The sequence below is a fragment of the Rhea americana genome, unplaced genomic scaffold, assembly GCF_003343005.1.
Source record: "Rhea americana isolate MKP2758 unplaced genomic scaffold, rheAme1 scaffold_71, whole genome shotgun sequence".
Classification (NCBI taxonomy): Eukaryota; Metazoa; Chordata; class Aves; order Rheiformes; family Rheidae; genus Rhea; species Rhea americana.
The window spans coordinates 3,923,521-3,937,156 of NW_028186879.1; the positions used below are offsets into that span (position 1 = coordinate 3,923,521).

Sequence of the window (13,636 nt, forward strand, 5' to 3'; positions counted from 1 at the left end):
GTGACATTGGCTCAGTATATGGACCCTGTTCTCCAGGAAGGAATTAGCCTTTTTTTGCTTGAGTTCCCCAACTGTCATTCAAGAACTTACAACTGGTGGCTGAAACTGGGTGGTCAGAAGAGATAGATGCTTCTTAGGGATCATAGAAGTTAATCATGCATAACAAATTCAAAAAAAATTATTTAGGTTAAAGAACTACCGTTATAGGAAGATACAACTGAAGTAACTTTATATTTTATGGCCCAAAAGTTGATTATAGTGTTAATGCAAATATGTAAGGTATTACTAGAGCACACAAATATGTGCGCTTTTTTATAATGATGATTTCAAATGGCCAAGGAAGATAATTGTTACCATTTGTCTGGCATCTGCTTACACAAAGGCTAAGCTATTATTTCTCTTTTGAGCTCCCAAATCAGCTGGCCTGGGAATTCTTTGTAGAGTACTATTTTGTCTGAGTATGGAGCTCCAATAGTGCCCTATAAAATTTTTAATCCTTTAGAAGTATTTTAGGTTCCAGTTATGTATGGTCTTTTTCTTTACAATTATATATACTGAAATGCCTTTTCTCTTTTTGTGTAAACTGCAAGTTCTGTTTGCATTAGCAAGCCCAATTTCTTGGGTATATCTACCCCATCAAGAAGTTACAGAAATCATTCTGGAAATGATGTTTCCCAGAAAAACTGCAGTATGCTCTGAAGTAGGAAAAGTCTTGATAGTTTTAACAGGAAGGCCAGGAATAAGCAGCAATTGGAGTATGTCCTTTGCTAGCGTTGATTCCAAGCAGTCACAAAACACGTTATGTTCCTAGGTCAGGGAAGAGAGACTATTACAGAAATTGTCTAAATAAAACTATATCCAAAAAAATAGTAGATAAGGAACTTGAACTTAGATGCCAGTTTAGAGAGCTGGACTCTGCTGTCACTTGCTTACTCTAGAATGATCTGATGGAAGCCAACATTTTTGAAAATGCTGTTAATTTATGCTGAGTTCCACGTTAAAAGCTTAGGCTCTCCCTGGGGTTTCTGCTCAGCTTAATATAACTTAAAAGCCAAAGATCTTGTCTAAAACAGATTTGTTAAGTGTTAACATGGTAGCTAAGATGACTAATCTCACCATTTAAATTCMATGTTTAGAATTTATAATCTAGTTTAAACTAAGCTTTCCTCTTGGAGGTAGGGCTCCCTTTCTGCTTTTGGGTTCTTAAGTGCTGGCTTAATTTCAGGTATGAATATCCCATACACAAATCTCAGTATTGAAGGATATTGCAAAGAAGAAAACAGTACTGATATTTATGGATTCTTTTTCTTTAACAAAGAAAATCAGGCTAAGAATTGGAAATTATTAGAGGCACTTTGGAGAGTACCTCTAATGATAATAGATATATTCTGAAGTCGGAATGATTTTGTAATGTATAAACCGTTGCTCTATACCTCTGGARTATTTTAAGTTTTTCTAAGTGATTTATATCATAAACAGTATTAATATGAAACCCACTTATGATGCAGAAAAATAGCAAAGAATGTGTCTGATGCAGTCATGCTGCTCAAGCTGAGCAAACCACTTGAAAGTGTGAACAGCAGTACTTGTACATAGCAATGCTTTTATACATCAGTAGAAAATGTCATTCCTTAGAAGYTAGTAATATGCTCTTACGTACTCTCTCCTCCATTTTCTTGGAGAATGGGAGCTAAGACTTCTGATGGGCATTGGAGCTCTGCACGCCCAAGAGCACATGTGCACACCAACCATTTCTTTTTTAACAAACCCTGTGCTGTTTTCAAACACTTTGTCTTAACGTAGTATTAGTATTTAATAAATTGTCTTTGTTTGCGCAAAGCTTTGCCGCAGGAAATCTGCAGAGAATTGTCCAAAGGTAAAATCCAATATTGATGTAATTATTTAAAAATTGTTCCTACTATAATTTTTCTAATCCAGTCATTCCTGATGGCAGTTTACAGCATAACTGAAAGGAAGGAGTCACGTAATCTGTGTTCCCTATGTAACATAAGCCCTGTATGTAGCTACAGATAAAGCTATGTACTTGATTTTAATCAAAATGTATTTCAGACAGAGATACCAGCCTCAGATAAATGGGTGTATACGATGAGCTAATGGAAAAAGAAAGGGCAATAATGCTGACTATAATGCTGAATAAAAATAGCCTATCTACTTTCCTAATGCTGCTAAAGGTCAATTACTTAAAAGTACTATGGTTTTGAGAATACAGAACTGGAATAGCCATTGTTAGAAACGTCATTGGCCTCTTGAAAGTGCAAGCCTAAAAATAATTGGGCTTGGGGGTGGATTTGACTATCAGATATGGGAGAGGAGGTTATTTTTTATATGGTGGTTGTACTGAAAACATTGTTTTTTACATAGATCTTCCGGTCAATAACTTTTGCCTGATCAGACATGACAGGTTTGTTCTGCTAGGTGCATGCTGGTGGTTGCCTAAGGTTGAGAGATCCTCAAAATGAAGATCAGTCCCAGGCAACTGGTCTTGTCTAGTAAATGGTTCAGTCTCGRAAACACAATGTAACTTGGCCATTTCCCTTTTGCTTTCCTTGCACCAGTTCAGAAGTAGGTTCAGATGTGTTAACTTGCCAATAAAGAGTTTGTTCCTTTTTTTTGCCCTGCAAAAACAGAGGTTTTGGACATATTTTCCCTGTGTCTCTGTGGCTGTGGCTACACAGTTAATATTTTTTAGTAAGGGGACTTTTTTTCCTTGCCCAGTGCTGGAAATTCAAAAACTAACCGAATTGGGAAATGGATTGTACACAGTGATGTCAAACATATGAACRTGTGCATTCATGTTACTAAATTCAGAACTAATTACTATTATGTGCCAGTTTCTTGTAGCATGGAAGGGGAGCCCTGCTTGTGCTCCTTTTCATTGTGAAAAGTGAGATGAAAGACCTATAGCAGAATGGATATGGAAGGAAATGTTTAGTTATAATACTGCTTTACTTGCTAAAAAGCATTAACATATTAATGTCTTTTTCTCTTCCCAGAATGAATTGCCAGATACCCATGCAAAGTTCCATGTACTTTTCCTTTTCTTTGTGGCAGCCATGTTCTTCATCAGCATACTCTCACTCTTCAGCTACCACTGCTGGCTAGTTGGCAAAAACAGATCAACCATAGGTCAGTTACCTGCAGGATGGAACTGTTACTTGTCCAGAATATTGACAAGTTGCTGGGAATGTGAGGCCTACAGGATGTGCCATCACATTTAAGGAAAATTTTAAAATATTGTACAGTAAGGAMCATTTTTGGTGGAAGTACTATGGATCAAACATACTTTGTTGCAGGGTGTATGGGAGAATAAAATGTACGTAGTGGGTTTTCTGTTGAAGCCAAGCATGTAGACTGATGATGAATGTTAAATTCTTCTGTTTGTATTTTGAGATCCTGAAACACTCTGTATTTCTGTTTTCTTTTTATATAGTATTAAGTATGTAACAATTACTAATTGCCAGTTACCCTATTATARTACCTACACTAGCTGGATGGCCCCAACCCAGATGCAGGCTCTATATAAATACATTTTGAACCAGTTCCCAAAGAGTATTCTTAAGTCTTGTACAATAAGAACGGACCTTGCAATTMGAAAGTGACTTGTAAAAATACTGCAATAAAAATGGAATCACTGATGCACATTTCCTAAATAATACAAGAGTGAGCGATGCCAGTAATTCCTATGCCTGTTCTAAAAGGCAGTATGTTGACCAAGTAAGCAAGTTAAATGCGTTAGTCAACATATCTGAAGTTCTTGCTAAAACATTTTTGAACACGTTTTGCAGTTTTTCCCCCACAATTTAAGAAGTCAAAATCTTGCAGTTTTCAATCTTGCAGTTTTCAACAAGGCTCTTGACACTGTCTCCCCTAACATCCTCCTAGATAAGCTCAGGAAGTGTGGGTTACATGAGTGGACAGTGAGGTGGATTGAGAACTGRCTGAARGGCAGAGCTCAGAGGGTTGTCATCAGTGGCGTGGAGTCTAGTTGGAGGCCTGTRGCTAGTGGCGTCCCCCAGGGCTCAGTCCTGAGTCCCATCCTGTTCAACGTGTTCATCAMTGACCTGGATGAGGGGACAGAGTGCCTCCTCAGCAAGTTTGMTGATGATMCCAAGCTGGGAGGAGTGGCYGACACACCTGAGGGTTATGCTGTCATTCAGAGAGACCTRRACAGGCTGGAGAGCTGGGCGGAGAGGAACCTCMTGAGGTTCAACMAGGGCAAGTGCAGAGTCCTGCACCTAGGGAACAATAACCCTAGGCAGCAGTACAAGCTGGGGGCTGACCTTCTGGAGAGCAGCTCTGCAGAGAAGGACCTGGTTGTTGACAAGTTGACCATGAGCCAGCAATGTGCCCTTGTGGCCAAGAAAGCCAATGGTCTCTGGGGCTGCATTAGGAAGAGTGTTGCCAGCAGATGGAGGGAGGTGATCCTGCCCCTCTCCTCAGCMCTGGGGAGGCCTCATCTCGAGTCCTGTGTCCAGTTCTGGGCTCCCCASTACAAGAGAGACATGGAGCTACTGGAGAGAGTCCAGYGTAGGGCTATGAGGATGATCAGAGGGCTGGAGCATCTGCCCTATGAGGAACRGCTGTGAGAGCTGGGCCTGTTCAGCCTGGGGAAGAGAAGRCTGAGGGGGGATCTTATCAATGTGTACAAGTACCTGAAGGGAGGGTGTCAAGGGGACAGGGACAAACTCTTTTCAGTTGTCCCATGTGACAGGACAAGAGGCAATGGGCAGAAACTGAAGCACAGGAAGTTCCACCTGACCGTGAGGGGGAATTTCTTCCCTGTGAGAGTGACGGAGCACTGGACCAGGTTGCCCAGAGAGGTTGTAGAGTCTCTTTCTCTGGAGATMTTCAAGGCCCGTCTGGATGCAACCCTGTCTAACATGCTGTAGGTGACCYTGCTGAGGGGGGTTGGACTAGATGATCTCCAGGGGTCCCTTCCAGCCTTACTGATTCTGTGATTCTGTGATTCAATAGAAGCTAGCTTTCCACCCCCAAGAATAAATAGGTTAATTGAAAATGAAATTATTTTCAACCTGCCAGAATTTTTGATAGAAAAGGGAATTTTCTTGATTGCTTGAAGGGAGGGTAATCTAAATCTTTTTGTTTTGACATATCCACGGCTAGGCAATATTCACAGCCCCTTTTCTAGCTTTGAAGGAACTTTAGCATGTTCCCTGCCCAAGTCTGTGTTGTTCCTGGCAACATAAATGGGTACTTCATTTCCTTTTTTTATCATGACTGTGAAAAGACAAGGTATCTAGGAAGAGCTATGAACCTCCTCAGTTCTTGGCCAAGGGTGTATAACCACACTGTCTAGAAAAATACTATATTAATTGTTTGGGTGGTTTGCTGTAGTTGATGTTTTGTCTGTGTTTCTGACATAGTAGATCTTATCTTTCTCTAATACCATGGGATGCTCTTAATTCAGCTTAAGACCTTGACAGAAGTGGAAGAAGCTATCCTGTATGGGCTTTGGTACAGTAACACCGTATGGTAAATTGCTTATTTGTGCAGAGGAGTGGCTCTTCTTCTCAAGAACATGTACAGACCAAAGAAAGAGCTAGCCACTAATGAAGTAGGGATGTAATATCTTTGGCATGCTGATGGTACTTAGCTCTGTCTCAAAACGTAAAGGGAAGATGATCGTTCCTCCTGGGTGAACTTCGTTACCTTTCATTGTTACTTTTGTCATTGACARTGTGACTTTTTATGCTAATTACTCCAGGTAACTGTTACAATTTTTCCATAATACGCATCCAGGTGATCCCAGTTTACCAGATACTGTTTTCACAATAGAAAAGTTTGAGTCTGTTTATTCCTCTTTCTCCACCCTCATGCCTTTAGAAATGTTGCTGTTTCTTTTACAGAAACATTCCGTGCACCCACATTTCGCAATGGCCCTGATAAAAATGGCTTTTCTCTTGGATGTAGCAAAAATCTGAGGGAGGTTTTTGGAGATGAAAAGAAGTATTGGCTACTCCCTATTTTTACCAGGTATTCAATCTGAATGGCAATAAGTTGGGGAATAAATTGATTCCGTGACTCTTACCTCACTTCTCTTTCTCCCCCAAATGAAGCACAACTGAAAATCTTACTGCACACTTCAGATTGGTGTGGGAAATCTGGAGGAGAGAACTGAGCAAATTCTGTGCAGGGTTTTCATTCAAAGGCAAGGGCCTCATTGACGGGCTGTTTAAATACGAAATTTTGGAAACATTTGAGAAGCATATTTTGAAGATTGTACATGTTTTGTTCGTAGTATTAATATCCGATTATAGAGAAGAAGTCAGAAACAGAGACCCAAATGCTTGAACTTTACCTGCATTGAAAAGGACAACAGTCTAAAAACACCCTCTCCTGCCCCAACAATCTTGACCGCTTTCCCTTTGCTGTGGATGAAACAGTTCTATTACTGAAGGCCTTTTGAGAAAGTGTGACTAAATAAGTAGCAGTACAAAAACATTTTCTGATACGATGGAAGCTACTACTTTTAAAAATCCTCAGCTGTACTAGTGCTAGGGCTTTTGCAGACAATCCTCATAGAAGCTTGATGAAGCAAGACTGAGCTACTGCCTACTCCCACCACTCCAAAATATTAGCAGAACAAAATAGGTGCCATGTTTCAACACTGCTTTGTGTGAAGGGRTTTGTGTACCAGCTTAAAATGCTGGTGAACCAGAAGTCTGGCAGTAAACAGCAGAGGTAACAGCATCTGAAGTTGCCTCAGCCATTTGCTCAACTAACATGACTCTTCATGTGATTAAAAAAAGTGGAAGCTCTACTGGAGATGGATCAATCTACTTCCCCAAAATATTTAAGCTTAATTAGACTTGCTTTAAAAGGCTTAACTAAACTCAAGTGCTGCCTGGTCACTAGAATATTATTTATGCTACAGCTTCCAGGCATGTAAATACCAGATCATCTGACTACCTGTGCCCAGTGGTTTGGGGGAAGACTGRGGCTACGATCTGGAGAATCGCTGTGTTGTTTCTGAAACATGTAGGCTAGTGCTGTGCTCAGTAGCCCATATTGAGTGACAGAGTAGGAATTACTTGCACTCCAAAATCTAATTAGCTGATCATGAGGCTTAGTAGTAGGACTACCTTGCTCAAGTCTGGGTGGGGTTCAGTGCTGCATTTTGTAATTGATTTGGGCCTGTAGCATTTGCTTTTTGCCTGGGTACTTGTTAAGTTCATTTAAGTCAGCTAGAAATGGTGATTTAAATCTTTGTTTCTGGTTTAGTTTGGGCGACGGCTGTAATTTTCCAACTCGTTTGGTGATTATGGATCCAGAGCAACTTACTGTCTCAAGCCAAAATGAACCTGCCAAAAGGTAACTAGAGCATTTAAAATGTTAGTTTTGTATTGCTTTGTATTTCATCCAGAGAAAAGTTTGTTTCAGAATTATTCTTTAAATTCTTTGTACTTCTTGTCAGGTTCAGAGTGAGTTTGTAAGCCTTCAGAGAAGGATGGAGTGAATCAATACTAATTAACTTAACGTTGTCTTGATGCAGAAGGGCTATTTCTTGTTTTTGACCTAAAGCTGAAGTTATGGCTCTAAGAAAACAGAGTAATGCAGAAAATAAAGAGCTTGCTGGCATATCTTTCTCTTCAGACTTAGAGTTGGTTGCTTTTTCCAGAGAGAAAAACAACAATGTAAAAGGTCTAGGAAACAATGAGTAGTGATCCACAAAAAGAAAAGGAAAAAGGAAGGTATTATTTATTTGCATTTAACCTCCTCCAGCCTCCTTAAAAAGGGATACTGGAACCTAATTTCCAAGAGAAGCTGATTTACTGTTGATTCTGGTGGTTTTCAGCACTGGAAATGTTTTAGCTCATTACTTTTATCCTTCCAAATTTGCATGGTTTGTATCTTCAGTGTGTTTTTTTGCTTCAGATTCAAAGTATGTAAAACTTATGAGGATGTTTACACAGCCATTTTAGAAGCCTTCTGTTTAGTTTGCTGGATTTATAGCTGAAGGTCATTGTCAACAACAAGGGCACCTGGGTGATCAGGTGTTATGAGGTTGAAGGACAAGACTGAGAAGTTGCTTCAACTACAATATAACAATAACCTGTAGAACCTACACAAGTGCAGGACTCCTCAAATTGCAGAATATTCTTTTGCATTAGAAAGATGTTTAGGAGAATGCTTTTACTGATGGGGTAAGATGGCATTAGGTCCTCCTTTCCAGATAGTACTGGCTGGGCTTCTTTTATAACTACATGGCAGTAGCATTCTCAATACACTGTTTCTTGTCTAGCAGTCTCACTTAAGGGCTTAGACTGTTCATGGGCTACTATTATTAAAAAATTCTTGTTGACTTTGCTTACTTTTCAGCTCTGGATCCAGCCAGTCCTTTCCTACTCGACCACTCAGTGAATCACAGAATCGATTGCTAGCCAGTGACTGTCAGTGGGTAGAAAGTGGCTCTGAAGAGGAGAATGTTAAATCAGGTAGCCTGCACCATGACATTTCCTCTGGGGTTTTGTTGTTGTTTTGTTTTATTTTTAATTAAGCCTAAAAACCCCTTTGGAATTGATTGAAGTCTGGTGGAGGAGAATTTCTTAAGCAGAATCAAGTCAGCACCTTTATACATTAAGGCTGACTTGCGTGTCATGATCTAATCCAAACTGGGTTATTACACTAAGGTAATGGATAGATAATTCTTTCTCACTTCCTGTTCTGAGATATTTTGGATTTTTACATATTTGATTAGGAGGAGGAAAATATTTCTCTAAAATAGGCACAACACTACTGTTGTGTTTAGGCACAAACTACCTAATGTAATTTTGGTCTAAAGTCACTAAGTCACGTTGTATTTACTATTTGTTTTGCAAATTTGCAAAAACAAATAATAGAGCTTCTCTCACATTTTAGGTACAAAAAAGCATATTATAGTTTCATTGGAAAGCTGATCTCAGTTTATTGCTAACCAACCATCTCAATGAGAAACAGGTAAGACCAAATAATTGATGACTTTCTATATGCATATGAGTAAACTAAAACAGACATCTTGAGGTCACAAAGTCGCAAGTCACAGAATGCAGAGAAGTCCTCTGATGCTCAGTGGATGAGTAATAAAAAAGTCTTAAGTTATAAAATGGCTATCCAGGAAGACAAGAATGAGAATAAAGCTGTAGTCCAGGAGACATGGGCTGGTTTGGCCTGAGACAAGTCAGTCTAATCCAGTCATTAGACTGAAGTGGATAATGCTGTATTTGTTACCTGACCAGAGAAAAGAATGTAATCTGCTAAATAGATAATTCCGGATGAAGTCTTGATACTCTTTCAGAGAACAGCTCCTTAACTGTATTTTTCATAAACATATATTGATTTGCCATGCTCCTGTCTTATATACTAAGAAAAATGTGTGTGCATGAGGAAAGAGAGGTCAATAAGTAAATTCCATGAACAGTGTCTGCATACAGATCGCTCAGTCACGCCTGGAATTGTCAGCAATCATCTTTATGTAAGAGCTCCTATGCACATTCTCCCTCCTTGGCATTTAGGAAATTCAGTGAGTGCATATATGAAAACTTCCCTTGGTATACTTCAGTGACTTAATTAGACTTCTCTTACGTTGACTTCACAAATTGTGAGCTTGTGAACCTCCATTAATTTTTACTTTCTGGAAAAGTAACAAATCTTATTTGGATAACTAGCTACCATAACTGCAGTATGCTGAGTCTCTCTCTTTTTTTCTTTTTTTAACCTTTTTTAACTTTTTTTTTTCATTTTTAAAGACAATATGGAAGGCCCATATAAGGAAATGCATTTTTGTGACCCCTAAGGAAAGTGCAGCAAAAACTGGGAGACAGAGGCACCTTACAAGGAATTGCTATTTTATTTGGAAAGCAAACACAGTATTTGAGTTTTGGGAGCTCAGTCACTTTAGGATCGTTTATCCTAAATATTTTAAAATAAGCCTATTGCCATAGAATAACTGTCAAAAAAAAAAGTGTGTCTCAAAGGTCTTTGCAGAGGATGGTATGATGTTTGGAATTATGTTGGTCGTATGATCAGTGTAAACTCCATCAAACCCCAAAATTGACTAGTTAGTAATACTTTTACAAAACCTACTCAACCATGAGAACCATGGCATGAATAAAAAGATGAGTTGTTCTCCTCTTTTAATACTTTATATAAATGTATAAATGGGTGTCTGAGTAAGGGATTTCTCTCAGCYGTTAGCCATTTAAAAACTAATCTAATCTAAACAGGTTGCTAAGGCTTTTCCACTCTTCACAGAAAAAAAATAAATACCTTCTGAGACCAGTTCATCCCAACAATCTTTGACAAGAGTTACTATAGAATGGGCTTAATCCTCCTCTCCACTGACCTGGAGAGGGCATAAGTGACTGGCTTAAACTATTAACTAGTTAACTAGTAGTGATTTGAGATGGATTTCCTTTCTCTTCTCTCTCTCGTCCTGAATTCAAAACAAATTTAAGAAAACAAGATTTTGTGTTATGTTCAGAACTTTCCCAAACTGCTGTAGGTTAAAGAGCTAYATAATTAAATGAATTAAATGAATTAAATGCAGAAGCTTTTTATATGCTTTATGTAAAATAACAGTGTAACTCAGTAGCATGAAGTTTTAGCTGTTTTAAGTTTGGATGGATTTGATCACAGTTTCTGTAGGCTTGGGTCATTAATTCCAGTCCCCCTGCAACTGCAAGTAACCATGCAAAAGACAAGAGATCCAAAACATCTGCTCCATGTACTTTCCAATATTCTCTTACAGACTGATAAATGTATTTTTCAATTTTATGCATATAACATTCAGCAGGAGCAATCAAAGTTACCGCTGATGTAAATCTGACAGTTTAATCCGAAATGAATGAGCAGTTCTTGCTAATCAGGGATCCAAGACATTTTAGCTACAAGCCAGTAGTAATGGACTGGTATTCTTAGTGCGGATAATCTTCTAAAGCATTAGAAAAGGTTTAAAAAAAGAGAGAACTAGAAGGCTAATAATTAAGCACTGAAGTTAGTTTAACTGTTGTCCTGAATCAGGAGTCTTTAAGTTACGTATGTTTTGTTATCTAGGTACATTCTTGTAACGCAATATAATCTGTTTTTTCAAAGCTAATGGTGCAGTTCCACTAACTACCATATTTTGTTTCGTTAGGTTTGTGCAACACATTTTGTGCTTGAATATTACTTAATTTTGTTTGGAAGAAGCTGATCAGTAAAAAATGGAACATGAACATCTTAGGAAGATACAAGAAATTCAAGTTTCTGCGCAGTATAATGGATTCTTGTCAGCACTACTGCAGAGCAGGGAAGTAAGACAGATGCCTTAAGATTCTTATTGTGCATTTATGCACACTGAGTTACATACTGCTACCAAAGGGCCAAATCCTGAAGTGCCCTGCTTGAATGCACAAGGTCCAGAGTGGGAACTATGCATTTCTGTTACGCTGAGGTGGTAGGGGTAGATAGATCTGCAGAGATCCCTGCCTCCCCACAGGCAAACTTCACACCTTACGCGCTGCAGAAGTCACTTCCATAGCACATCTCCTGGGTGCAGAAAGAAAAAAAAAAGGAAAAAACAACATAGAGCATGGCTAGTGAGTTTGAAGTGCAACTATACGTATAGCTCAAACACCAGGTGATGAGAAAGGGGCTGGATGATGTGATCTCCCTCTTCCTATTAACCAGCCTACCCCATGATCATATCTCTGTACGTCTTTTGAGATTGAGGAGTCCTTATACTAGCCATGCTTTGGAGCACTGCAATGCCAAAAAAAGTAAAYGCTTTATACTTGGGTGTTGCTTTTTTTCTTCAGAATTGAGCCCCCTCATGATTTTAACTTGATTTATTTAACCATATCAAGAACATAAAGAAGTGAACTTCCTTTTACTTGAAAAGGCATGGATTGTTACTTTCCAGCAATTGCCTATCAGCATACAAAAAAAATGCCAATCCAAAAGGGAATTAACAGACTATTACAGTTTCTGTTAATGTGTGCAGTGTTCTGTATGAGGCAGTAAGAAAACAGCAAAGTGCTCCTGAGAAAAATCTTATTGCAATTGTATGTTGTTAGAAAATGGAACTGGAAGAGTACTGCTTTTTATATGGGACTCCTGATGGCTTATAAATACTGTTTTATACTTTTGTTTTATCTTTTTAATAAAGGCACAAGTTTTTATCGGTTCTAAATTACCATATAAACCTATTTCAAGTACTTATGAGAAAACTAGTGTTGKATCATATGTTTGTGTTAACACACTGAAACTTTGTGTGCTTTAGTCTGCCACTTTCAAGTCCATTCTGCTTGACACTGACTGAAATTGCTAAAGATGAGTGCTTTGTGCAATGGTGTACCTTGTTTACAAAAGGCAAAATATGTGTTTCCTGTGTGAGGAATAAAGTCCATCCTAAGCTCAAGACCTGCAGCAAACAACATTTTTATTTCCTACTGCTCTGTAGAGAAAACTGCTAATTTATCTTTGGGTGGTATTGGCATTTTGCACCTAGAGAAGTGAAAACTACTATATTTGCATCTGTAGTTTTTCTGATGTTTAGCAGGTACTGCTCACAAACATGAGTCCTTTTGATGCAAACTGAAGGTAGTAGCTGAGTTGGTGATCAGGATAAAAGGAACCTGCTTGGTTTATCTCTCAGACTGATTGGTACTTAAGTCCAAAATGCTTATGGTGGAGATATGAAGGTAACAAGTATACTATMAGGTATGAGACAAGTATTTTGTCTTTAAGAGGCATATATTGACTGTTTCTTAAATATCATTCTTTTAATTCAAAAATATTTTGAGAAGGGAGAGCTATGTGAACTTACGAGCATGTTTTGGTCACCCTGGGATCTTCTTGAGACAGAATTCAAACTTAAATGTTTTATAAAAGTTACAAAATGTCTCATCAAACATTGTACTAGAAATTTTGCATTTACTAATTTCAAAACTTTGCTACACAGTAATCTGAAAGCTTTAGCTTTTCCTCTCAAATGTCAAATGAATGTGCTTTTGTGAAAACAAGCTGTGAGCAAGATTGATGTGTTGAGCCTGTAAGGAGAGAATGCATCAGCCAAATGTCTTGGATGAAGAGAGGGGAGACAGAAGATTTCCGGTTCAGATTGCCGTTCTACCTGCCGGAATTCACAGTGTCAAACACTGGAGGAATTGTAGTGGGGATGGGGGGGGGGATGATGTGGATATCATCTGTCTTTTACTGCATYGCTGCATTACAGCCAAGGTAACAAATACATGCCGAGTCATCCTCTAGCAGAAGCAGAAGTAGAATCTGTGTCTCTAAYATGGTAAATCTTACTGATTCAGCAGTACAGCCTGTGCTTTTGTTTGATTGTTCTCTGGCCTGAAGTGCTCAATGTACCAATATGAATACATACCTACTGCAGGCTAGCAGCAGTATAACATGTATGTTTGATTTCCTAAGTAAGTATAGTTAAACTGAAGGAAACACTGCACATAAACAGACTGAGCTAAATCCATGGGTGTTCTCTAGCAAGGTGTGGTCTTCTGAAAACAGTTCTTTGAGTATCTAATGGTCARTTTTTATGGCTTGTCTTTAGAGCTGATATTTCTGACATCTTTACATGGATCACTAATACTGTATTTTATCCCAGATTTTT

At 38.6% G+C, this 13,636-nt stretch overlaps 1 protein-coding gene across 1 annotated transcript in view; it reads left to right on the forward strand.

Annotated features, from left to right (window-relative positions):
- ZDHHC20 (zDHHC palmitoyltransferase 20) overlaps nt 1–12,418 on the forward strand; it is a 35,353-nt gene extending 22,935 nt beyond the window's left edge. The window contains exons 8-13 of the mRNA XM_085321797.1: nt 3,015–3,147; nt 5,889–6,015; nt 7,264–7,353; nt 8,362–8,477; nt 8,902–8,979; nt 11,156–12,418. Coding sequence (XP_085177923.1) covers nt 3,015–3,147; nt 5,889–6,015; nt 7,264–7,353; nt 8,362–8,477; nt 8,902–8,939 — 504 coding nt within the window. The 3' untranslated portion in view covers nt 8,940–8,979; nt 11,156–12,418. The remainder of the gene's footprint in view (nt 1–3,014; nt 3,148–5,888; nt 6,016–7,263; nt 7,354–8,361; nt 8,478–8,901; nt 8,980–11,155) is intronic.
- The last annotated feature ends 1,218 nt before the right edge of the window (nt 12,419–13,636 follow it).